This window comes from Molossus molossus, unplaced genomic scaffold (assembly GCF_014108415.1).
Source record: "Molossus molossus isolate mMolMol1 unplaced genomic scaffold, mMolMol1.p scaffold_m16_p_12, whole genome shotgun sequence".
In the NCBI taxonomy this organism is placed as follows: domain Eukaryota; kingdom Metazoa; phylum Chordata; class Mammalia; order Chiroptera; family Molossidae; genus Molossus; species Molossus molossus.
In genome coordinates this window covers 64,460,475-64,488,294 of record NW_023425347.1, presented here as the reverse complement: position 1 = coordinate 64,488,294, position 27,820 = coordinate 64,460,475, and the positions used below count along the sequence as shown (strand labels likewise).

Here is a 27,820-nt window from a genome sequence, read left to right as displayed (position 1 = left end):
CTTGGGGGAGGGACTTTTCTGCTTATTTCTCAACCACACTGAAACAGTTCTCTGCCTAACTCACCAGAGATCTCTATTCCCACCCAGGAACTCTGCTGCCCAGAACATGGCCAATCGAATCAGAAGGAGCAGAACATGGCCAATCGAATCAGAAGGAGCAGAACATGGCCAATCGAATCAGAAGGAGCAGAACATGGCCAATCGAATCAAAAGGAGCGTGGATTCAAGGTAGACAGCAAACCCAGGGCTGGAGATGCTGGGTCTACCATCACCAACAGAAAGCTCTGAGTAGCTTAAAGATCTGATATCCAAGTTGTGGCTGTGGAACTTTAAAAAATTAATAAAAGTACAGCTATTCCTTGCATGATAGCAATCCTGGGCCTGGCAGAGGTGGGCATGGGTAGGGCAGGGCAGCCAGGTACGCCTCTGTTCCGAGCAATCCCTTTAAAACCAGTCAGGTCTAAGCAAACCCCACAAGAAAAAGAGAACAGCTACAGCTTTCTGTGACTGAGTCGCCAAAATAATCAAGTAATCAACAGCAAAATCTCAAATGACATCAGGTGGGGAGTGGGCAGCTCTGGTCCTGGTGTCCTACAGCTCCACATGCCAGCTGAGGCAGGCCCCGCTTCCCCTCACTGTCCCTGTGAGATCAGGCAGCAGCTTGGGCCCTGCTCTGCCACTGAGCCTGGTGCACCCCAGGCAACTCCCATCACACATCTAGAAATTGTGAGTGTGAGTACCCCCAGAAGCAAACAACCGTGGAGCAGTCCCAGGTGCCAGGAGCTTTCCCGAGAGCCGTCTTGTGCAATCTGAACACAGGGGAACGATGCATGGCACCTGCTGATCACATGACCAAATCCTTCAAGGGAGAGACCATCATCTATTTTAAAAAACTGAGGCAACTTGCCCAAGTGGCAGAGGTGGCAGCAACTTAGACTGATGCTGGTGTAGGGTTCTGGGTACAGACTCTTCTGTGCCCTAAATTGTCAAAATGACATTCAAAATGACAAATGATATTCCTGATGGTCTCTAACAAAAAACAAAACAGCCCTGGCCAGTTTGGATCAGCGGTTAGAGTGTCAGCCTGCGGTCCGGAGAGACCCGGGTTCGGTTCCCGCTAAGGGCACGTACTTCGGTTGCAGTTTGTCCCCCGCCCTGGTTGGTCGTGCGGGTGGCAGCCACTCGATGTGTCCCTTCACGTCGATGTTTCTCTCTCTCTCTCTCCCTTCCTCTCTCTTCCTCCCACTCTATCTGTACAAAAAATGGAAAAATATCCTCGGGTGAGGATAAAAAACAAAAACAGAACACTTGCCTGGCTTTCCGTAGGTTAGTGCAGCTTTTACCCTGAGATAGAAAGAATTTCACTGGAGAAGGGATACTGCTGGGAGCCTCAGTGAGCAACAGCAGATTTGTGCACCAGGCGGCTGCCGAACAATACGCAGCTGGAAACCTCAAGGATCTTCAGTCCTGTTATGGACTGAATTGATGTCCCGCTAAAATTCTTATGTTGAAACCTGAAACCTCATGTGGCTGTATTTGGAGACAGAGGCTTAAGGCAGGTGATTAAGGTTAAATGAGGTCATAGGGTGGGGACCTAATCCGAAAGGACTGGTGTCCTTTTAAGAGGAAGAGACACTACGGGTGTGCACACAGAGAAAAGGCCACGTGAGGATGCAGGAAGGCGGCCGTCTGAAAGCAGGAGAGGCCTCAGGAGAAACCAAGCCTGCTAACATCTTGATCTTGGACTTCCAGCCCCCAGATCCGTGAGAAAATAAATGTCTGTTGTTTAAGCCACCCAATCTGTGGTATTTTGTCATGGCAGCCGAGCAGACTAATATACTCCTCTAAATCAGAAGTCTCGTTAACATCAAGGAAGGCCATAGGGAACCTAAGTTCTCAAAAAAAAATGGTTCCACATGAAGAAAAAGCTATTTAGTGATATCTCCCACTGTGGGGCTCCCACTGGAAAGTAAGCTCCATTGGGGAGATCTCTGCTTCCTTCACCAAGGCACCCCTAGCACCACCCCACCACCCCGTGCCTGGCTCACAGTAGGCACTGGATAAATGGCTGGTGAAGGGATAAATTGTGAATAGGCAACTGAGCCAGTTTTTAGACTCTCCGATCTGTGAACAGGCCTCAGGTCAGCAGTCCCAGGCAGTGGGGTGAGGGCCCTTGGGGCCAAGGGGGTCAGTACAGAGGCATGGATGGGACCTCAGGAGACGCAGCAAGAGGCAGGTTTCAGCCCAGCATGCAATGTAATGGAACATTTTGCGGAGGTGGACATCACTGGAAATGTGCAAGCACTAAATGATGCTGGTTACTTGGCAGGGTTCTGTGGGGCAATGGCTTCCTGGGGCAGGAGATGGCCCCAAGTGGAGGAACCCTCTCCGCTCTATGAGTAGTTCAGAGTTTCACAGTGTGAACCCTGAACTGAGTTTTCCTTCCACAACTCACTCCAAATCTTCCTCTTATAACATGACTGAAAAGCCACCTCAGCTGCTACAATAGGGAAACGCACCTCCATAAACCATCTTTGTCTCTCATGAGGCCCCTGTAATTTAGGAGGTGCAGGGCCTAGACCAGGCAGGCAGTCGTCATTGTGCTTCTGGGCTCTGGCTGGTCCCTGGCAATGCTGTGCCTCAATTTCCCTGTGCATCCCACAAGCCTGGCAGAGTAGGTGAGGTCTGGAGGCCCGTGGCCTCCAGGGAGTGTCCACAGAGGGCAATTGATGGTGGGGATGGAGCACATACCTGCTGGGATGGGGAAAATGGAGCAGCCTCTCACAGGCTGGGGGGTGGCCCCGGGGTGGTGGGGTTCCCGCTGGGAGAAACAGGCCCTGGCGGCAGGTGGGGCCAAGGCCCTCAGCAAGGTCCAAGTCCAGCAGGCTCTTCTCCGAGCCTGGGGTGCAGTGGCCGTAGCTCCCGTTCACTAGGCAGAGAAAGATAGGAAAAAGAGACAAAGTGAGTGGGGACAGCCTGCAGGGGGTGCAGGGAGAGGGCAGGCATTGGGTACAGCATGAAACAGAGCACCCTTGAGCCAACACTAAGTGAACTCCTGCTACATCTGAGGCACTGGGATACCTCGTATAATCCCCATAATCACCAGCAGGATCAACAACAGTACCAGACAGTACTCAAGGTGTAAGAAACACTTGGGAATTAGACAGACAAGCTCCTGTCTCTGGGAAGCTCAGACTCCTCGTGTTGATCACCTAATGCTCATTTGACAAGGTGCATGGCCATGTGCTGGAGCTGGTGGTCTAGAGCTGGGCTGCCCAGCAGGCTGAGTGAGCATCACTGACATAGGTCAAGGAGCAGGTGCTTATTGAACAGCACCCATTCTTGTCATCACCAAAGCTTAATCTACATTGTTTTCCAAAATGCATTATACCATAGAAATACAGTATACAGTTTTTCGCACTTCTGTATCCTCCATGGTTCTTTGTCAGCCTATCTGCTTGGCCCAGCTACTACATTTCTGTGAAGACTAATTGAGGCAGCAGATGTGAAAGCCCTTGAAAAACTACAAAACATGGAACAAACATGTCAGGCATGTTTGTTAAATTACTTCCACTCCCTGGGCCTCAGTTTTCTCATCTATAGTCTGAGGAGGGTTAATCTGGAAACTACTCCTTACTTAGGCTTTCTGTCCAGTCACCTGTCTGGGTTACGCTAAGGAGGAAAGGACATACATGGCTTGGGGACCCTATGGACTTTGGTGTAAGCCCCTACTGCCCCCAACCAAGCCTGTGACTCGGACAAGCTCCTCCCCAAGGCTGACTCCCCCTCGGCCCCCTGGTGTAAGATGGAGACAGCCACGCCAGCTCTCCAGAGATGCTGTGAGGTTTTGAGCACTGAGGCACCAAGCCCCTAGCACAGTGCTGGTAACTAGTAGGTGTGCCAGTGGTAGAAATGGTTCTTATTGTCATATAGCACTTTGAAAAGCATAAAGTCCCCTAGAGAGGTCACAAAACATTATTAACAGGCCTAAGTATTGTCCAGGTACTGGCAACACTGAGCAAGAACACCGCGACAGTGAGAAAAGAACTGACACCAGAACACCCCTAATGTAAAGACTAGGAGAAGGACACAGCGCCATTTGCCGAGTAGTGTGTGCAGGTCCTGGGTGCAAGTCCACCGGCCTCTGAGGCGATTATTATCCCCGTTGTACAGGAGAAAAAACAGAGGCTCAGGGAAGTTAAATTATTCACCCAAGATCACACAGCTAATAAGAGTCTGGGCTGCCAGACCCAAACCCTACATCGTAATCACTATGTAATAAAAAGTGGCCTCTTAGCCAAAAATCCAACCCCACCCTATCTCTAGCCCACCCCCAAGGCCAGACACTCTGAGCTAATTCAGCGTGTACCCATGGCTTTGGACAGGCAGCAGGCATTCGCCTGCCAAGTACTTCACAGTTTGCAGATGCGAGTGCAACGCTCTCAAGGTCCTAGGGCAGGTAAGGGGCTCAGACGAGTTTCCAGGTTCCCAGGCACAGAGGGCTCGGATGAACATTTGCTCAGAAGCTGCCCTCTGGGTCACCTTCCCAGGCAGAGCCTGGGCCCGTGTCCTGCTGTGAGGAACACTTGCTCCCACTGGCTTTGGCTGCTGCTCGGCCAGCCCCTCACAAGCTTATTTTTTAATAACTTGGTTGTTTTTTAATTAAAAAGAAATCCCTGGTAACAAATGTGAATGGCCTGAGCTAATGAGAGCAGGCTGCCGCTCGTTTAACTCCGTCTCTGCTTGGCGGGCTTTGCCTTTTCCAAATCGTTTCTGCATGCGATTTTATTGTCCCATTGAGGCAGACCATGGGACTGGGCCTCAGAAAACTGTGGATAATTTTATGACCATTAATAGCATTTGGAGCAGAGAGAGCTTAATCATCACACAGGGCTGTTTGACCAAGGTCTTTCTCCCAGAGTCTTTGGGTTGGGAGGGGCGGTTCTGAGCTCCCATCAAGGACCCACCAGGCCTGTTGGGGACATCTGAGTCACTTACACCTCCTTCACTTAGGAGAATGTGTGGAACGATGGACGGTGGCCCCTGGAAAGGCGCGCCAGGGAGCCCAGCGTTCCTCAAGCCCTTATTCATCCAGCACTTCCTAGGTGCCAGGCACATTCAGTACTTTCAAGTGTCCATCCCTGGGAGGCAGGCTCATTACAGCCATTTTCCAGATGAGAAAAGTTGAGGTTTGAACAGATTAGGACCTTCAACTAAGCCCAGGGGTCTGGGTTTGACTTGTGGCCCCACCCAAATCTCTCAGACTTTGATGCCCAAGTTCATTCCTGCTGCCCCTCAGCCAACTGATGAACAACTGGGGGCCCCCGAACAAGCACCCCTGACTCCAATGAAGATCATGTTGGAGGGCCTGTGTGGAAGTCCAAGTACCACCATTACAATGATTCCTAAACTGCAGGTGGCAGGATCACTCCATCTACAGAGGGGCACACATAGATTCAGGGAAGTTTAATGATTTATCCAAAGTAACACAGGCAGTCAGGGGCCGAGCTGAAATGTGGGAAGAGACAGTCATTACTCGATGAACAAGCGAGGCCTGTTGGCTTCTTCTCTGCTGGATACATTAAGAGGTTTTCCTATAATAAATAAGCAAGCCTACTCTGAGAGGGAGGAAGGAAGGAGCCCCGTGGGTCACAGTTTGGCACTGCTCAGGGCTCCAAGACCATTCAAACGTTGTCTTATGTAACCCTTGCAAACCATGGATGAAAGCATGGGCCTCCTGACCTCACAGAAGGTCATAAGCACCAGGCTGGCAAGTAACTGCCCAAGATCACAGGCAAACTGCTGGCATAGCCAGGGCCTGAACCCAGGTATCCCAAGGCCTGGCCAGACCCTATTCTGGGCACCTGCTTTCTCACAGGCTGAAAATTAAACCAGAGACTGTAATATGTTTCCCAGAGATGCTACCACTACTGAAAAGATGTGGGTACGATGTGGGTACTGTCACCGCTGCCCTTTCCAAGCTCAAGTCTGCCAAGAAACCTCCCACTGTTCTCCCGCCTGTTGGTGTCTTGCCTATCTGTCCCCAAGTGCATCACAGGACCCACTCCTGTTCACCCTCCATCTCCAGGGAGCAAGGATGAAGGCTTTCTCAAGGGAGGCAGGGGAATGAGAGGGGCACATCAGCCCTGCGGCCCTGAGGCAGGCTGGAATACCCTGGGAAAGGGCTGCACTGAGCAGCCATGTCTCCCTCCCTCTGTGCCACAGGGGACCAGATCCTGAACCTGGCTTTCTCTGCGTAAATGAAGCTTTTTTTGGAGGACTAGAGGGTGAAGGGGTCCTGGGTTCATCTTATTTTTTTAATCCTCACCCAGGGATATTTTCCCATTTGTCTTCATATAGAGTGGGGAGGGGGAAAGAGAGAGAGAAACATTGACGTGAAAGAGACACATCGACTGATTGCCTCCCGCACAACCCCAACCAGGGCTGGAGATGAACCGCAACCAAATTGAACCTGCGACTCTTTAGTCCATAGGCCAACGCTCTAACTGCTGAGCCAAACTGGCCAGGGCCTGTGTTCATTTTTACAAGTTGGTGAGAAAATCTAGAACCTCAGGGCTGAGACTGACTAACCATCTATTTCACTAATAGATGAAGAAACTAAGGTTCAGAGAAGGAAAGGACCTTTCGGTCATACAGAAAATCCGTAACAGAGACTGGACTGGCACCACTTGGGGCACCGCTTGAATTTGGTTTAGTTTCCTCCTCAAGTCTCAGTTTTCTTATCTGTAAAATGGTGCTAACACCTACTTCACAAGATTCTGGTGACAATTCAGTGAGATGATGAACACAATGTGTTTGGCATGGTGCCTGGCTGACAGTAAGCACTGTGTAATGGTGATGATAATGATAATTATATCTCCCATTTATCCTTCAGCTTGAGATGGGGCCAGGAGGCAGGGCCCTGTATGAGAAACATTTTATTCCCAGGAAGGTCAGGTCTGTTTGACTCTGAGGCCAGACTCAAAAGGACAAGCCCCCAAAGCTCAGGGGTCACCAAATGTAGGGCCAGGCTGCCTGAATGAGGTCACAGCCAGCAAATCTGAAGCAAATGTCTCCAGTTACACACCACAGAGCTTTGCAAATTACCGTAATGACTTGGCTATAAAGCAGTACCACATATAAGGTGACTCCCCACAGGAATTTTAATGTACGCCGAAACCTGCCAAGTCTGCACGAGAGGGACAATGATGCATTCAGCATCTCAGGCCAGATGCCGCCTCCTTGCAGTCCCAGGAGCAGCCAGTGGCCGGGTCTAGCACAGCCTACACGACCGCTTCTCATTCATGGACAAGCAGAGCAGACTTCTAGTGCCCACCAGGCGCCAGACTGGTGACAGGGCACCGCACTTCACAGTCTACAAAACATTTTGCAGTCATCACTCATGAGCCTCACTACAACCTTTCGGAGTAGTGTTGGGCAGGCTTGGGGGTGGGGGGCAAACAGTTTGCCCAAGCTCACTCAGCAAATGTAGGGCTCAGACTTACACTGGATCTCCTACACAGCCACCTTGTTAGCAAACTTCTGTAAAAGGCAAGACAGTAAATATTTTAGGTTTTGCGAGCCACACAGTCTAATGTCACAATTATTCAACTTGGACATGAAAAGCAGCCATAGACAATATGTAAACAAATGAGTGGGGCTGTGTACCAATAAAACTTTATTTAGAAAAACAGTTCACTGGCTCTGGACTGTAGTTTACCCACCCCTGAGCTAGTGCAGCAGTTAGAGATAGGGCCTTGCAGTTAGAAAGATTTTCCTGCCATCTGTAAAATGGGGAGGATTTTATAGGGTGAAGTTGATGTGAAAACCACTGTCAAATACCAAATGCAGGGCTGGCCCCTGGTGGACATTCAATAGATGGAAGTGCCTGAAACTGTCTCGGGGGCCCCCACAGCCTGGGCTCACCCCTCCACCTAGGTGTTACCTATACTCCCACAATGCGTTGCTGCTGTGCTGCACACACCCTCACCACCCATCCAGTCAGGGTGGCCTGACACCTCCCAAACCTTCTGAGCCCTCAGAGCTCAACAGAAGTGCATCTCCTTCTGGAATGTTCCCTGGTCTCTCCTGCCCTCCCTGAGCTCCCCTACCTCAGCTAACAGCACTCCATGTAAATAGCTGCCATTTAAGGGGCACCTTCTTCCTGCATAACCAGCACATGCCAAATACTCCACACATTTACTCTCTAAGTCTCCATGGCATCACCACAAAGTCGGGACTATAATACTGTGTACCGGCACAGGGATGCTTCTAAGTGCAATCAAACCCCTTCCTCCCCCTGGGGTCTGTGAGGTCAGTCCTTTGGGACAACGGCTGGGCCCCCAGACCTGCAGAATATCAGAACATCCAGAGCATGATTTTTCCCAGTTAACTTCACATACAGAAAATGGGCCCAGGTGGGGAAGAGACTTGTCCCAGTCGAATAGAGAGCAGATTCTCTAGACACCTGGGCCCCACTGGGGATACTCCCTTCATTCCGAGCACACGGTTTGATCCACAGGAGATTCTTGGAGACACTGGAAAGGTGGACTGAAAGGACTGTCCAAAGTCTACTTTCATGTCTACCATATGCCAGATGCTGCCACTTAAGAAAACAGACCGATCTTTTGTCACACACACACACCTAGGTTGAAGCCCGGGTTCTATCATTAATTTTCTGGCTGGCTGGCCCTAAATGAGGGTCACTTGTCTGAGCCTTAGTTTCTTCATTTGTACAAAGGGAATATGAAACCCAGCTCCAGAGTGGCTATAAGGATTAAATGAGACTATATGCCAAGGCGAAGTCCCTGGCAGAGTCAGCACTTTAGTAAAGGTCCCTCCTTTTACTTTCTTGACAGGCAGGGGAGACAGGGCCACAAACTCCCTGGGGTGATCTGTCTCCAGTAATGGAAACCTGCTTTCCCAGGCAGTGAGCATCCGGGGGCCTTAGAGGGCAGCCTCAGGCTAATGAGGTCTCGAATCTCAGCCTGGGCTCTGCAGGCTCGGTCAGTGCAGAGCAGGGCCTCAGCCCTCTCTAAGCCTCCTCAGTGTCCCCCTGGGAGTAATGAGAGTGCCAGGCAGGGCAGGAGGGGACACTAGAGATCCCAGAGAGCAGGCGACACAGGGCTCCGCATCTCAGGTCCAGGGAGGCTGAGCAGCTCTCTAAGGATACACAGCAGAGGCTGCGCCCATTTCATATCCACATTCTGGGGCTCCTTCTGCCTCGTGGCGCTGCCTCACCATCCCTTTCTCCCTTCCTTACCAAACCCAAAGGCCTAGCAACCACAGCCTGGTGGGAGGGGCTAACTGAGGCCCACTCACTCAGCCTGGAGCCACCTTTGGGTCACAGTCACTGGGGGTGGGGCTTTAAGCAGAGCCTCCGGAGCTACAGAGCCTGATGCTCAAAGCCTCATACCAGGTTTATAGCCATCTCAGATCACGAAAACTCCATAAATTCTCCTTTAAAGCTAAGTTAAATTTACAGGGACTCAGGCCAGTAAAACCTGAGCAGGCTCACCTCAGGACAGTGCTGCAAAGAAACCAGAATGAGCCCTCTGCTCTGTCCCAGTCCAGAGCCAGGAAGTGAGCAGCCCAGGGCCAGTTTCACATGTAGGTGCAGGCATCTATGTACATAAACACATATATTGGCCTAGTTTTTCTTGCACTCTCATATTGCTACTAAATTAACACATATTTGTTGGATGAAAAATTATAAAATATACCTAGGCAAGTAACTATTGGAAAATAAATGTCACCTATAAGACCAACAACCAGAGAGAGCCACAACAGACATGATGACACAAACATCTGTGGTATTTCCATATGCATGTCTATATATTTTTGACCAAAAAAACAAATAAGCCCTGGCCGGTTTGGCTCAGCGGTTAGAGCGTCGGCCTGCGGTACAGAGAGACCCGGGTTCGGTTCCCACTAAGGGCACGTACCTCGGTTGCAGTTTGTCCCCGGCCCTGGTTGGTCGTGCGGGTGGCAACCACTCGATGTGTCCCTTCACATCGATGTTTCTCTCTCTCTCTCTTCCTCTCTCTCCCTCCCGCTCTGTCTGAACAAAAAATGCAAAAATGTCCTCGGGCGAGGAAAAACAAAACAAAACAAAAAAAACAAATAAAACCCACATAGGAAGACATACTTATTTTCTTGTATTCTGCTTTTTTTTTTTTAAGTACTGTATCACGAATACTAAAGTTCATAGAGTGCCCTCTGCATGTCAGGCCCAGTACTAGGTTCTTTCAGTGCCAGTATTGCTAATGTCATTTTCCAGAGGAAGAGTGACTTGTCCAAGGTCATGCAGATGGCAAATGGTGCAAACCCAGCTCTCTCAGACTTAAAAGGGCAATGCTGGCTCAGACTGTTGCACATCATTAAGGGATTCAGAGTCAATGCAGCTGATTACTTTCCTAGTGTACGGGTTGGCTTGGGCTGCCACCACAAAATCCATAGACTAGTGGCTTAAACAACACATTTATTTTCTCACACTCTGGAGGCTAGAAGTCTAAGATCAAGGTTCCTGCTTATTGAGTTTCTGGTGAGAGTTTGTAGATGGCCACTTTCTCACTGTGTCCCTCATATGGCCTTTCCTCATGCATGCGGACAGAGAGCCAGAGTGAGAGTGTAATGTGCTCTGGTGTCTATTTTTGTAAGGACACTAATCCTATTGGAGGAACAGGGCCCTACCCTTAACCTCATTTAATCTGAAAGAGGTCCCAACTCCAAATAAAGCCACATTGGAGGTTAGGGCTTCAACATATGAATCTGGTGGTGGGTGGGAGGGGGCACAAACCACAAACTTCCAGTCTATAACATCTGGTATTCACTCTCTCCTTTCCCCCCACAATTGGGCCCCATATTTCCATATCTATCTATGGGGCTTGAGGAGAGACAGATAAGAGGGCAGATTCTGGGGTCTGACCAACTAGGTTTGAACTCTGGTTTTGCCATTTACTAGCTGTGACCTTGCCTCAGTCATGCACTTTAGCTTCTCTGTGCCACAGTTTATTGAAATGGGTTCACATGCCATATGTAAAGTACCTAGAACAGTACATCTGGCACACAGTAAGCACTATGTCAGTGTTGGCTCTCATGGTTGTTCTTATTAACCCCACTCCAGGTGGGCTTCAGAAGCCTGAACTGATCAGCATGATCCCATCTCCGTAGCCACAGTGCCACTGGGCCGGCTCTGAGATAGACATGCAACACAAGTTACTTTAACTAGAGGCCTGGAAGTTCTGTTTGATGACTGGGGTAAGAATAGCCTCTCCTCCTCTATATGTGAATGAGGAAGCATGTGGCCTGGTAGCTAGTAGAAGCCACCTTGTCATCCCAAGGGAAGTCAGTTGGAGGACAGTGTCAATAAACCAAGGCATCTTACCGAGGAAAGCAGAGGAACTAAGTCACAGCACTGGCTGCACCAAGGACCTCTTGTGTGAATAGTAAAATTTCTATAGTGTATTAAGCTTTTCTCAGATGTATTTTCTGCCACTTATAATCAAAACCACTCGTATTAACACAATATTCTTCCATAAAATAATTTCTATCCACTCTAACAATTTTTCTTTTTGAGTATTTTGTCTATTTATACCATTACCTTTAATGTAACTAACTTATATTTGAGTTGAAATCTACAACCTTACTATCTGCTTTTTATTTGTCCCACCTATTCTATATGCTTTTTCTCGCCTTATTTCAGAGTAGTCAAGTATTTTTTATTATTCTATTTTCTCTCTCTAATAGATTGCTAAATATACATTCTTTTTTATTAGTAGTAGTTATCCTAGCAATTATAGCATCTATCCTTGGCTTATTAGAGTCTAATATAGATAGCACACTTACTACACTTCCTAAAAAGTGCACGAACTTCAGGACTCCTTCTTTTGTTTGTTTGTTAATCTTCACCTGAGGATATGTTTCCACTGATTTTCTAGATACAGTGGAAGGGGTGGTAGGAGAGAGAGAAAGAGAGAGAATCATCAAAGTGAGAGAGACACATCAATTGGTTGCCTTCCATAATACTCCAACTGGGCCTGAGGATAGAATTGCAAACCAGGTACGTGCCCTTGACCAGGAATTGAACCCATGATCCTTAGGTCCATGGACTGACATTCCAACCACTGAACCAAACCGGCCAGGGCAGAACTTCAGGACTCTTTAACTCTTCTCTCTCTCTCTCTCTCTCTCTCTCTCTCTCTCTCTCACTCACTCATTATTGCGGTATATTTCTACATATATTTTTAAACCACTCCACTTATTATCAATGTCTTGTATTAGCAATATTTATTTAAATATTTTCCCTTCTGCCTGCTTCCGTACAGAATAATCTTCCTTCTGCATGAATTTTTTTTTTTAAAAAACTGTGTCTACTGGCAAGGAATTCTCTCAACTTTTATTTCTTGCAATGTTATTCTTTCACCTTTATATCTGAAGGATATTTTCACTGGGTATAAAATTCTAGGTTGGCAGTTTTCTTCTTTCAGTATATTACAGATTTCTTCCACTGTCTTCTGGATGTCATTTTTATTGGAAAGTTATCTGCAAGTCTTTTGAAGACACTGTATCACTCCCCTCACTCCTGACTATTTCTAAGATTTTCTGTTTAGTTCGCAATAGAATGACTATGACTATGATGTGTCTAGGTTATCTTTGTATTTATTCTGCTTGAGGTTCACAGTGCTTTTTTTTTTTTTTTAAATCCTTAACTGAGAATATGTTTTTATTGATTTTAAACAGGGAGGGAGGGAGAAAGAGAGAAAGAGAGAGAGTAACATTGATGAGAGAAAGAAACATTGATCAGTTGCCTCCTGTACACACCCCATCTGGGCATTGAACCTACAACCTAGGTATGTGCCCCAACTGTGTATAGGACAATGCTCCAACCAACTGAGCCACCTGGCCACAGCCAAAGGGTTTCTCAGATAAGTGGCTTGGCCCTGGCCAATTTGGCTCAGTGGTTAGAGTGTTGGCCTGCAGTCCAGAGAGACCTGGGTTGGGTTCCCACTAAGGGCACGTACCTCGGTTGTGGTTTGTCCATGGCCCTAGTTGGGGTTGTGTGGGTGGCGGCCAGTCGATGTGTCTCTCTCACATTGTTGTTTCTCTCTCTCTCTCCTCCTCCCACTCTATCTGAAAATAAATAAAAAAATGTCCTCAGGTGAGGATAAAAAAAATAATAAGTGGCTTGATGTCTTTGGTCACTTTGGGTAAATTACTGGTCATTATCACTTCAGACATTACTTCTGCCCATTATCTCCTCTATCTTTCTTGGGAAACAATGTATGTTAGACCTTTTCACCATGCCCTATATATCTCTTATGCTCCTTTCTGAAGTTTCCATCCTTTTTTAACCTTTATGCTTTGGTCTAGACATTGACTGCTAACCTATTTCCTTATTCATTAATCTTCTCCTCAGTAAGCTGTTAAAAGGAAGGGTTCCCAGGGGTCACCACAGCCCTAAAGGAGACAGGCACATTCACATGAGATAAGGTAGCTGACAGGAAGGATGTTCTGCCCAGTGTGTCTCAGGACCCAGGGCTCCCTCTCCTCAGGGTGGGCCTCAGGGAGCCTCTGCCCTGTCCCCTCTCCAACTGCGGTCTTGCAGCCTCCCAGGCCTCTCCTACTTCCCCAGCCCCTTCCCTGGAAAGGCTGCACCCACACCAGGTATAAATGACTACTAGAGTGCCTCCAGCGGGGCAGAGATTCCATGTTGAATTGGGGTGGGAACAGCACAAGCAGGAGACCAAGGACTGGCAGAAAAAAGCACTGCACATATTTAGCTGATTTAAGTATTTCCCAGGGGTGAGGGAGGGGTGGCCTAGTAAAGACACTCTGATATCCCTTAAAGTTCTTAGATTCTTCATTTCATCATACTGAGCCATCATGATTCCAAAATTTAAGATTAGAAAGTTCCATGCACTTGGGATTCTAAAATTCCATGATTCTCTCATCGTGAGATGATGCAATTTTATAAAGCTAAGCATTTACATTACTATGGTTCTAAGATTCTCTGATGTCATGCATCAGACATGAGATTCTCTGATTCTGAGGTTATAAAATCTCAGACCTCTCTGATTGGAGGACCATCACTTCCTAGGGTGCCCTGATCCCCACAGGAACCCCTGCCTGGCCCAGATCATCACGGAGAAATAGTGATGGTCACCAAAAACCTTTTGTTTTTGTCCAAGCCCAAAACAGCCAGAAGAGTAATGGGATGACAAGAAATCCAGAGGAAATGGCTGTTGAAATCTATAAAAACTTTCAAAGACAAACATTTCCATCTGTGTTTTCTCAGTAAATACAGAACCATAAATGTTTATGTCAGGCATATATTTATTATTTCATGTTTAGCCTTTTTTTTTTTAACATCCTCCACTTAAATCAAGCTAATTAGTTAACTCCTATTTATGCTCATGTTGTCTACCCCACCTCCCCGTCCCCCAACTGCTAAAAAATATATAAAGTAAGAAGAAAGACATAGGGCAAGGGGGGAAATGCCCCACTCCAGGCAGCTTGCCAGGGGAGGGACATGAGATGCCAGCATCTTAAAATCCCCTCCCTCTATCTTGGGTCTCTCTGGGGAGGATCAGTTGTTCTGACTGAGAAAATACTACCATTCTTGAGAAAGACGCCTCAACCTCCAGAAAAGGGTACCATCAGAAATACAATACATGGCCTGCGGTCTGGGGACACTCAGGTTTGGTTCCCGCTAAGGGCATGTACCTCGGTTGCAGTTTGTCCCCGGCCCTGGTTGGGTCATGTGGGTGGCAACCACTCGATGTGTCCCTTTCACATCTATGTCCCCCCCCCCCCCCGCACTCTATCTGAACAAAATGTCGGAAAAAAAAAAAAAAGAAATACAACATAGAGCAGGTGGTAGGAACAGTCCCTTGTCCCTCAGAGAGGCTGAGTTTCTAGACACTGTGGAAAAGACAATTTGTTCCACAGGAGGGCCAGAAAGGCTGGCAAAGCCTACTGGGGAAGTCATAGAAGTTGCTTTGGCTTCTGAAAAACCCCCCTTCCCCGAGCCTAAGCTCTGAAAACACTCAGTTCCCAGGGCCCCTCCTCCAGGAGGCCCTCCCTGACCAGCCCTGTCTCCCAGAGTTTTTTGTTCTCTTCCTCTGCCCCCTCCCTGAGGACCTATAGCCAGTGCTCCAGGCTGCCCCCTCACCTCCCAGAGCACAAGGAGCATAACCCAGCAGGGATTCTCCAGGGTGAGGGTTCTATCCCAGGGGACATACTGAAAATCGTTGTGGGGGCGGGGGGAATTCTGGTGGTCACAATGACTGGGAACCACTCGGTTAGTGGGTAGGAGCCAGAGAAGGACAACTCATGGCGAAGGGTAGGTCAACCCCACACTAACTTTTGAATATCTTGCCAGGTATTCAAAATAACTGTAAACAAGCAACCTGGTCATATAAGCCTGAACACAGCTCCATTTTACACATAAACACAAAGTACTTTTTTCATGGTTTTAACATATACTGAATTTTCCAGGAATGGAACTACTATGTAAATTGAGTACTGTGTTTTGTTTGGAACTTAAACAGGAGGTGTTCACCATTTCAGAAAAATCACATCACCCTTGGTCACTCTGCTTGTGACGTTTGTGTCTGTAGCTGTCAAGTTCAGGGATGCTGCACACAGGGTGCAGGCAGCTTACGACCCCATCCCGTCTTCTGGCACAGTCGTGCCCGAGTGCTCATATGGGGAAATACACGTTGCCTATGAATTATTTCTGTTGCGTTTCTTCTTTATAATGCAATTGAAACATAATAAGGAATTTTTAAGAATTTTGGTACAGACAGGTGACATCACCTATGACTTTCACTTCAGGAGTGTAAAGGAGGAAAGAGCTCTGAAAACCACTAGCCTAGTCCAGCTCCTCAGTTTGCAGGTGGGGAAAGCACAGTGTCCTCCAAAGTCACACCGTGGGGTGATACAAGAGAGGCAGGATTTGGCCAATTGCATCTGACTCTACAGCGTTGAGACACTCTGAGTGCAGGCCCATGTCTTTTTTCTTTTTTTTCATTTCTTAATATCTTTAAGTTACATTTGGCTTTCAGATGTACAGCATAATGGTTAGACGTTTATATAACTTATGAAGTGATTTCCCCCATAAGTCTAGTATCCACATGAGCAGGCCAGTGTCTTGATGTCTTTGAATCCCAAGGTCTGTTTCTGTATTCAGCAACACAGAGAGCTCTGAGCCTAGAAGGGCCCGTCAGAAGGCAGGTACACCATCCCCAAGCTAACTCCCCACGGAATGCAAGTCAGCAGCCGGCCCAGTGCTGGGGGCACAAGGTGGGGTTCGCCAGGCTGACTCTGGAAAGCCCTAAAGGGGCAGCCCCAGAGGGGTCCTCAAGCAGGTGCAGGCTCCCAGTACTGGCTGATCAGCAGAGGCTGGGGGCTGAGACCCTGAGATGGAGCTCACTTCCCCACTCCTTTCCTCCCCCTGAAACATTCTCCTTCTTTTGCTATGCTCCTCATCTAGCTCCTTTCTTGCCCTCAACCCCAATTTTCCCTGCTTAACAGCTCTCAGTCCATCCCTCCTCCTCATCCTCACCGCCTTTGCCTCAGTTCAAATTATCAACACACCTGAACAATAATTTCCTCTCCTCCCTGAACACGACCGTCCATTCCACCACAGCCAGGGTAATCTTTCCAAAGCGCAAAAATCTGGCCCATCTGACTCTGCTCCCTACCCACCATGGCTCTCACTACCCATGAAATACCCTCTGAATGCCTAAGCCAGGCAAACAAGACCCTGTATCCTGTGTTTGTTCCCACTGTCCGGCCCCTCTCCTGCTGGTTTCCAACATTCCCCACCCTGCAGCTGTTCCCAGCTGCTCACAGCTCCCCAGACCTGCCCTGTTCTTCCCCACTCTCTGCCCTGCCCCATGCCCTGGCCCTTGCTGTTCCCCCCACCAAGTGTGCCCTCACTACTTCCTCTGTGAGCGCAGCCTGGTGTGTGTCCCCTGTCAGAGCTCCACTCACACTGTATAGTGTGGCTCATGTGTAAATGATCCTAATTTGAAGGACAAATGCAGACAAAAATACATCAGGTGAGAGTTCAGTGAGGCCTTGAGTGACAGTTCAATCTCTGCTGCCAGGAAAGACGGACCTAGAAAGACGAGAGAAACAGAAGCCTTTTCTCTAAGACGCAGCCCCCGGGTGGGTTTGCCAGGCCGGCCGCAGACCCCACTCTAGCCATTACAGCTTTATTGGCTGAAACCCACCGATTTCCCTGGAGGGATGGGGGATGGAAACATAAAGAACATTTCCACGAATGTGTTTGAGGGAACATGAAGCAGCACCTAGCAGTGTTTTCATTCTAAACAGGAGCAGGCCTCTGGAAGGCTGAGAGACTGCAGGCTTAGCCCGGCCCAGCCTGGGCTCTGCTCTGGGCTGCAGCAGCCCAAGCAGGACCACACTGCCCTGATTTCTGAGGCTGCAAGGGAGGGTTTCTAAGCAAATACAGCTGATGGGGCACCCATTCAGGGACACTCACAGCTGGGCAGCTGCAGAGGAGAAAGCCTGGCCACAGGTCACATTTTGCCTCCATGGGAAAGGAGTCTGGTTCTCACCAAAAACATGAATACACTCATGTGTTTTGGTCCAGTAGCCCCCAAGTTCAATCCCAGACCCTTTCTCACACTTTGGTGTGAGAGTCCTAGGAAAGACCCCCCTGGGCAAGGAAGCAGAGCCCAGTGTTCTAGGCTTCCCTGAAGACTCACTACAAGTCTTGGCAGCCTCCAGCCCATGAGACTCAGATTCCTTTGCTATAGAACACAGGAAGTGGACTGGAGGTGTGGCTAAATATTGGATGTTCTTTTCTAGCCCCAGAGAGCCATCATGAATCCCCTGTCAAAAGGCCTCATGAGCTCTGGCCAGTTTGGCTCAGCAGTTAGAGCATTGGCCCACGGTCCAGAGAGACCCGGGTTCAGTTCCCGCTAAGGGCACATACCTCAGCTGCCGTTTGTCCCCGGCCCTGGCGAGGGTCATGTGCGTGGCAGCCAGTCAATGTGTCTCTCATATCGATATTACTCTCTCTCTCTTCCTCCATCTCTATCTGAGGATGAATGCAAAACAAAAACAGTGTCCTGGGTGAGGATAAAATTTAAAAAAAAAAAAAAAAAAAAAAAGGCCTCATGATCCAGAGATGGGGCTGGTGCTGGACAGGACCTAGACCTCTCCCTCTCCAACACTTGGGACACCTCACTACCTGACAGTCCTGCTACTTCCCCCAGGAACCCAATGCTTTCTCTGAAATAGCTGAAGACAGACCTGTCCCTCCTCCCCAAGCTCCTACTGTGTGCCTGGCTGGGCTATGGGACACAGAGATGAGCCAGGCGCCGGTGCTATTCTCGGGAGCCCATTGGTGAGTGACACAGACCGTTAAACAGAAAAGGATGCCAGGATCAACTGGTGCTATAACTAAAATTCCCCCTCCCCTTGAGGATGAAGGAGCATACCTCCCTTCCCTTCCTCCAGTGCAGTCACTGCCTCCACGAAGCCTTCCCTGACCCTGCCACCCTCTCCCCACGTGGTTGGCCACTCCCATGCATGCTGGAATCCCTCCCCTGCAGTCTTTACAATGTGACTTAGTGTTGTGCCTACACCTCTGAGGGCAGAGCACCGTGCCAAATGTTACATCTAAGCCTCTCAACAGTCTTGCTAGATAAATCAAGTGGCCTATTTTACAGATGGGAAAACTGAGGTCCAAGAAGGTGAAATGGCTTCTCCTGAGTAACACACATAGAAAGAAGGAGACCTGGCATTCAATCCCAGGGCTGGTCATTCCAGACAGCAGTCCTCGGCTGGGTTACAGTGATCATCCCATGCCTCACCGACAGGGCTGCCCAAAGGCCCAGATTCCTAGGAGAACAGCCCACTTCCTAAGGAGCATCCCTCAGCCATTCTATTGTTAAGATGTCAGGACTAAAATGGCCCTGAAAGATAATCTAATCTCAGCCTCCTATTTTACAGAAAAGGGAGACTGAGGCCCAGAGAGAGCAAGAGGCTTGTCCAAGGTCACACAACCTAAGTCAGGACCAGACCTAGGTGCCTGGATCCCCATCAGGTATTCACTCCACAACACCTCGCTGATGCCTTTACAGGCAGTCAGAGAGGGTAACACTCTCCTTGGCATCCTGGAAGAGATGGGACACTAAAAGGGACAACCTGGTTCATGTGAGTTCCTCAAAGGTTCTCCATCAGCTCTGCAAGGCAGAAGTCATCAATAAGCCTGCTGGAGAGATGAGAAAACTGAGTCTGGGAGGTGATGGGCCAGGACTTAAGCCAGGTCTATCTAAAGTCTGGGCTCTCTCCAGGATGGGCTGCCAACCTTCATGACACTTCACATGTACGTAGATGACCTATTTCATCAGTCCTCACCAAAGCCTACAGGCAGCACTGACCTGTGCTTCTGATGGTAGCTCAGCACCTGACATCTTTTTTTCAAACCAACTCTGATGTCACAGTGTATCACCTTAATGGATGCATCTGGTTAGAGACCAGGGTGACTAGAAAATGGGCCAGAGTGCCGCCTGCGCTCGGGGTGTGATTTCTCTGAAGTCTGCCTGCGTTCTTCTCGCTGCCAGCTTTTTCCGGGTGAGCTGTGGCAGCTCACTGCCAAGCACGGGGACCCTGTCAGTAGGCTGGCCATGAATGAGTGCAGTGTTTGGGACCAGTCAACAAGATGGATGTTGTTTCGTTTCGGCTCCGCGCACCGTAAACATTCTGTGGCAGACGCAGCTCCAGGTGGCTCGCTGGCTTGCGCTCGGCAGCTGGGCCGGGTTTGCAAAGGCCCATTAACAGGGACATAAACATGGAGAGCTGGGGGATGGAAGGCAGGGAGGCCACTGGGGTCTCTCCCACTTTTGGAGACAAGAACACACACAAAAAAATCTGGGAGCCATGCTGGAGGTGGAGGCACCCAAGCAGGGAAGAATGAGGCCCCACCTGGATCCAGCCCTACCTCTTACATGGATCCCGTGTGACCTCTGATAAATCTCATGCGTATAGCCCAGGCCTCAGTTTCCTCATCTGTAGAAACAGGAAAGGGCTCCACTGTCAAGCTGCAATGAATGAGCTAAACGCACCAGCAGTTGCCTGAGTACAAGGACTACATCCCCTCCATTTAGGCCCAGGATTTTAGAGACAGACACCTACCTGGTGTGGAATCCATACTTTGCCATTCACCGTCTGGTGTGGTCCTGGCCAGGTAATGTAACCTCTCTGACCTTCCCTTCCCTTAACTGTCAAATACAAACTAACCGTGCTTATTGCAAGGGTTGTTGTGAGGGTCAAATGAGATAATGCCCATAGGTGCTTCACTCAGAGCCCAGCACACAGTCAATAAGTCATTCTCATTCTGTTAGTATTTGGATATCCCAAAGCTCACACAGACCCTTCCGGAGGAGCAGGCTCTCAGGATGAAACGGATGGCCAAGGCTGGGCAATGGCCAGGTCTTCTGGGATTCTCCTTTCCTGGTCTAAGACGATATTTGAGTCCCGGACCAATAGCTCAGCCTGCCAGGCGCCCATGTGTGCCTCAGCCTGGCCCCAGACATCAAGCCCCAGGCCCATGTGGGAGGCAGTCCAACTTGACAAACATCAAGTCTCCAAGAGCCAGTTGGCTAAAAATCAATGTGTCAAATGACCAATTCATCAAAAGCCAATTAGCCACAGATTACCTAGCCAAATGGCTGCATTCCCAAATTAGCCAAACAGTTACCCAAAACTTGTTTATTTGAACCGTTTATAAAGATGACATCAATTTGTGTTGCAGGAGATGGTTCTGGTTTTAGTGAATTTGTGAAAAGGATCTTTGCAGATGTAATGAAGTTAAGGATCTTGAAATGAGGAGATCTTCCTGGATTATCCTGATGGGCCCCAAGTCCAATGAGAAGTGTCCTTATGAGAGAGACACAGACAGAGAGGAGGGACAACATGACCACAGAGGCAGAGACTAGAGCAATGCGACCACAAGTCACAGAGTGCCAACCACCACCAGAAGCTGGTAGAGGCAAAGATTCTCCCCTCCAGCCTCCAAAGCCAGCACCTTGATGCCAGACTTCTAGAACCGTGAGAGAATGAATGTCTGTTGTTTTTAAGCCACTAAGTTTGAGGTCATTTGTTACAGCAGCCCCAGGAAACTGGTTTACATTTTTAAATGATTAGTTTATGCCATTTGCTGTTTTGCCAACTCTTACCTTTTTTTTAAGGACTCTTTTGCTAATTTCTCAAGAAATTTGTTCATTTTAGTTTATTTCTCTCAATTAACACACAACTGCAATATGGTTGTTTATGCTACTTCTTAGTTTATATATTACTTTGCCCATCATTTCAGACTTTTTATGGTTTACAACCAACTTTTTTTATTCTTTCTTTACAATTTCATATTTATGGTTGAATTTGATATCTATTCTTTTTTAATAAAATATAGTTGACATACAATATTATATTAGTTTCAGGTGTACAGCATAGTGATTCGATATTTATATACCTTACAATGTGACCACCATGGTAAGAAAGTACCCATCTGTCACCATACAAAGTTATTACAATATTATTGCTTATATTCCCTGTACTTCACATTAGATCCCCATGACTTATTTATTTTATAACTGGACATTTGTACCTCTTTTTAAAAAAATTAATAAAATGCAGCAATATATTAAAAAGATAATTCATCATGACCAAGTGAGGTTTATCCTCCGAATTCAAAGTTCTAGATCTGTCAATATAATTCATTAAATCAAAAGTATAAAAGAGAAGAGCCATACGATCAGCTCAACAGATGCAAAAAAAAAAGAAATACTTATTCAAGATAAAAATCCTTAGCATGCTAGGAATAAAAAGGAATTTTCTCAATATAATAGAGCACATCAGTGATAAACTATAGTTAATATCACGCTTAATGGTGAAAAATTGAATGCTTTTCCCTAAGACTGGAAACAAAGTAAGGATGTCCATGCTCACCACTCTCCTCGGTATTATATTAGAAATCGTAACTGGTACACTTAGGCAAAGAAAGAAAAAGGCATGAAAATAAGAAAAAGAGAAGCATAACTCTTTATTCTCAGAAGACGATTGTTTACATGGAAATTTCTAAGGACCCTCCATAAACAAAAATATGAAGAGAATAAAATAATTTAAGAATGCAGCAGGATAAAAAGTCAACATAAAAACCAACGGCAATTCTATATACAAGAGGAAATAAGGGGAAAATGGAATCCAAAGAGCAATACCACATAAAATAACACCAAAAAAACATAAAATGCTTAGGAACAAAGTTGTGTAAGAGTTTTACAATGAAAACTACTAAACACTGCTGAGGGAAAGTCAAAAGACCTAAATGAATGGGGAGAGATGCTATGTCCATGGATGGAAAATTCAAGATCATTAAGATGCCAATTCTATCCAAATCCGTCTATAAATTTAATGCCATGCCAACCAAAGTTCCAGTAAGCTTTCTGGTAAAACTTGACAGGTTGATTCTAAAATCTATATGAAAATATTAAGGAATTAGAATAACCAAAATAACATTGGAAATGAAGAACAAAGTTGTAGTACTCAAACTATCTGATTTCATAACTTTCTATAAATTACAGTATTCAAGACTGTGTGGTGTTGGCATAAGAATAGATATACAGATCAATGGAACAAGTACAAAGTCTGCAAATAAGCCCACACTAATAGTGTCAATTCATTTCTCACAAAGGTGCCAAGACAAACCCACAAGGGGAAGAAGTCTTTTCAACACATGTTGGTAGAACACTAGATAACTGTATGGAAAAACTGAACCTTGACCCTTATCTCACACCATACACAAAAATAATTCACAAAGTATCATCAACCTAAACTTAAAGCTAAACCCATAAAACTTTTAGAAGGCAGCACACCTTGGGACAGGCAAAGGTTTCTTAAATAGAACACAAAAAGCAGGAAACATAAAAGAAAAAGTTGTTAAATTGGATTGATTCAAAATTTAAAATCTTTGTTCTTTGAAAAACACCATTTAGAAATTGAAAAGGCAAGGCAGAAAATGAGAGAAAATATTCCTCATTCATATGTCTAACAAGACTTGTATCCAGAATAAATAAGGAACTCTTACAACTCATAATAAAAAGATAAACCACCCAATTGAAAAATGGGCAAAGGACTCAAATAAGTACTTCTCAAAAGGATATGCACACGCTATTATGCCCAGGAGAAAATGAAAAGGTCCTCTACATATCTCTAGTCATCAGGGAAATTAAAATAAAATCAGGGGACAAAAAGCAACAATGGCTTTTGAAATGTGGGTAACTGAACACCCACTGAAGGCTGTCTTCCTGTTGGCCTGTTCTGAAGAGAAAACAAAGTAGAAGTCCTGCTTCTGGCAGCTCCAGGTCTCAGTGACAGCCTGGCTTCCCTGGACCTCCTTTTCTTGCTTCTGAGCAGGAAGAACTAAGAAAAATCTCCTAGAGGAGATGACTCATAAGATGAGTCATGAAAGATTATTTGCCAGAAAGACAAGGCAAGAAGAACATCAAAAGTGCAAGGACCGCCCTGACCAGTTTGGTTCAGTGGTTAGAGCGTCGGCCTGTGGTCCAGAGAGACCTGGGTTTGGTTGGCAACCAGTTGATATGTCTCTCTCACATCGATGTTTCTCTCTCTCTTCCTCCCTCTCTCCCTCCCACTCTATCTGAAGATAAATGCAAAAGTGTCCTCAGCGAGGATAAAAAAAAAGTGCAAGGACCAGCATCCAGCCAGAGATATGCAATGCCAGGAGGTACTTGGAAAGTATTTCAGACCTGGGGACCAGGAAGCCCAGGAAGGAAGATGGGCAGGAGCTACGGGATGTGAGGCCTGGTGGGCCACAACAGTAACCCTGGACTTTATCCTCTATTATGATGGAGCCATAGATTCTATCACTTGGCCTACATCTAGACCAAATCCCAACATGCAAACCATATTCACTTACTCATTCATTTATTCATTCATTCACTTTTCATTTACTCAAGTATCCATTCAACATTTATTGCACACCTGTTATAGATATTGTTGTCTCCCTAGCCCAGAAAGCATCCTCCATTCCCAGCCTGGAGCTTTCTCTGGGATATACAGCCACCATAGAGTGAGTTCTTTTACATGCCAGGAGCTGGGCCTGATGCTGCATCAGCAAAATCTTATTTAATCCTCATGTTTTCACCATTTTGCAGATGAGAAATGAGAGGCTCAAAGGAAAAGTTGATTCAAGCCTAGGCCTATCTGACTCCAAACCCCCATTCAGATATACCCATCCATTTGTGCAGAAACAGTGCCCAAGTGCAGGCTGTGGGCCAGGCCCTGTGACCAGCATGGGGGCACAGGTTGGGGACACAGGTGGTCACAATGCTGCCCTTGAGGAGGTCAAACCTGCTTGCCTGTGCCTATCTCTCCCCATCAGAAGTGGAGCCACCTTCCTTTATAGTGGTCTGGGCAGGCCCCAGATTCCCAGGCTGAGTGACCTTGGATTTGGTCTCACTGAGCTAATGACAATGGATGCTGTGTCCCTTTGCCTCCTGGTAGAACCACCAGGCCTGAGTGGGGCTGCTCTTGGGAATGACAGAGGGGACAGGGCATGATGCCAAGGTCTAGCCTCTCCATTTCAACCTCTCTTTGGCATAACCAAATACTAAAGTTCCCATTGTTGCAGCTAGTGGGATCATTAATTCAGTTAGAGGCAAGTCAAATAAACAAACAGCAGATACAACCCATATCTTCCCCAGGAGCCAGCCTCCCCACACCCGTTTCTGGAGCTCCTGCCAAGTTTATTCTTGATAGCCTGGCAGCCACATGCTCTGCACACACACTGCCACCTCACCCCCAGGAGCTCCCATCTCTGTTCTAAACACTCTTCAGTTGCCCCTATTCCCCACTCCTGATGGCCCCCATCTACATCCAGGGGATTCCTGAGCTGGTTGAGCTAAGTTTTCTGCCTCCTTATCAGGCCCTCATTGCTCTGCCTCTACCATACCCACTGTTATAGACTGAGTGCTTGTCCCCCCAAAATTCGTATGTTGAAACTTTACCCCCAATGTGATGGTATTAGAATGTGGAACCCTTGGAAGTATTAGGATCAGATGAGGTCATGATGGTGGAGCCCTCTTAAATGAGATTAGTGCCCTTAACAGAGTCCCAAGAGCTTATCCTCACTAGACACTGCGTCTGCTGATGCCATGACCTTGGACTTCCAGCCTCCAGAACTGTGGAAAAAAATGTTGCATTTTTGTTACAGCAGCCTGAATAGGCTAAGAACCCCGCCTCATACTCAAACACTTTGCATCTTCTAGTCTCTGGCCTCTATTCTCCCAGGTCTACGCAGCTCCTTGTCACCATTCAAGCCCTGGTGTGAATGCTACCTCATCTTGGAGGCCTTCCCTGACACTCTGGGACTCTCACCATCACGCCATCCTGTTTGAGCATCTTCACAGCACTCATCATTATTTAAGAGCATCTTGTTTCTATGTTCACATCTTTATTTTCTATTCTCTGAGGACATGGACTTGGTCTGTTCTGATCACTGCCCAGATCTGAGAACACTGCCTAGCTCATAATAGGAATTCAACAAACATCTGTCCCATGCACAAATCCTCAAGACTGCTTAAATGACACCTCCTCTGTGAGACCTTCCTGTACACCTCTGCTAGGCTCCCTCAGAGATGCAGGCCTCGCTATCCCCCTCCCTCGTTTCTCTCTCCCCCCCTGGCAGGGCCATGGCTGATTCATCTCCACAACAAGCCCCTAACACAGGGACTGGCCTGCCATAGGGGCTGAATATATTTTCACTGAATAAACAAATGAATGCAATTTAGCTTCCCCACCTGCATTAAAGTGGAAAGGCTTCGTAAACTGTACAGTGCTACACACACACACACACACACACACACACTCCAGGGCCTAACAGTCACAGGGCCTTAGCACAAGTCACAAGTCTGCTGAACTGAATTCTGGGCAGTTTCTGCCTGTGGCCTATCCCTGGGTCCCATAACCACAGCCACAGTTGGCGTGAGTCATGAATCACTCGTTCATTACCTGAACAGCCCAGGAGGCAGAGGTTAAAAAAACCAGAGCTGAGTGCCCCCCAGTCCTGGGAGGGGGAGGTGCGGAGAGCCGCCTGAACATGTGAGCAGCAGATGGTCAGCCCTGCGATCCGGAGGGTTCTATTTCAGTGACAATTCATTTTCAGTAATTATCCCTCTCTCCTTTAAAGTCACCTAAGGCAGCTCTCGTGGGCACAGTGGACCTCTTCCCTAGGCGAACTTTCAAGTTATTTGCACTTTTGGAGATGCGTAGAATTAAAAGCAGATGTGCCAAATTGAGCCCGCTTGCCGCTCCATCTCTGACTTTTTTCCCTGCCGGCCCACTGTAAATGTTTTTAAAATGGGACCCCGGTACTAGACATGTCAAACAGCTGAATTCAAGGTAGAGGAGGCTGCCAGCAAGGAAGACAGATGAAATTTAAAATCTCTTTCGACAGATTAACTAGAGACACTTTGAAGCCATAAATCATGCAGACAGTCTAGAAGAAGCTAATAATGGATTTCGGTTTTGTTCGTATTTATTATCTCGAAGAGATAGCAGAATGCAGGGCCACTGCGCCTGGCTGGGAAATGCACTGGGGACTTCCTAAGGCTCATTATCAGCCAGAGAAGAGCTGGGACAGGACAGGAGGAGAGACATAAAAACTAGCAATTATGTTCCTGCTATGGGCCAGATACTAAACTTGGCATAATTTGTTTTATTTAAACCACAATGCCAACCATGTGAAGAAGATAATATTGTCCCCATTTTAAGGATGAGAACTCTACTTGTTCCAGGCCATATAGTTACGGGACTCTAAAGCTCTTCTCTTTCCACCCAAGAAATGTAGGAAAAGAGACGACCCAACACGAGAGTATAGAGGACCTGACAGAGACAGACGACAGTGAGGGCATGAGCTCCTGTGCGCACCTGTGCATGTTCCCACCACTGGTCCTTAGCCTTGCTGTGCCCTCTACCTGGGGTGCCCTCAGTGGTTATTTTCTGAGCTCATACTCATGACAAACCTGGCCTGGGTCTTTGCTCTCAAGACGTGCCCTAATTTACAGCATGTTTTTGTTTGTCTTTATTCCCAATTTATTTGCCTCAAATAAATATGACCTTTTCCATCCCCATGTCCTCCCACAGCCACACAGGAAATGCTCAATGCTGTCAAGTGAATTTTCTGATGCCCCAGTACCCCAAATACCAGCATCACATCTACCAAGGGCAGGGAAGGAAGCTGATATTTACACAGTGCCTCACTGATTCATTCAACTCACATTTTTTGAGTGCCCCCTCTGTACCAGCACCACGGATTGAACTGTGAGCCAGACATAGTGCCCACCATCAAACTTCAAGAGAAAGTCTCACCTCTTTGGCCTGGCAGGGGCACATTCAATGCCCTTCACATCCTGGCTCCAAACCAACACCTCTCTGGTCTTATCTGCCAGGGCTGCATGCATGTGTATACACACACACACACACACACACACACACCCCACGGAGTCAAACAGTCCAGGCTATCAGCTATTTACTGTTGGTCCAATATGCCTGGATGTGCATCTCCACCCCAACCCATGCTTTGTGCTGTTCCCTCTCCTGAAATGCCTTTCTCCCAGCTTCAACCAACTCATTCCTACTTATCTTTCAAGGCCCAACTCAAATGTTTCCTCCCTGAAGCCCTCCTAGTTCTCCTCTGTACCTCACAGCCCAGGAATAAGCCCCCACTGAGCCCCACTGGCTGTCCCCAACACTGGATGGTTGA

At 47.4% G+C, this 27,820-nt stretch overlaps 1 protein-coding gene across 1 annotated transcript in view; it reads right to left on the bottom strand.

Annotated features, from left to right (window-relative positions):
* The window catches only part of GLIS1 (GLIS family zinc finger 1), a 221,696-nt gene that overhangs the window by 86,536 nt on the left and 107,340 nt on the right, over window positions 1-27,820 (bottom strand). Inside the window, exon 3 of the mRNA XM_036256612.1 lies at window positions 2,752-2,929. Coding sequence (XP_036112505.1) covers window positions 2,752-2,929 — 178 coding nt within the window. The remainder of the gene's footprint in view (window positions 1-2,751; window positions 2,930-27,820) is intronic.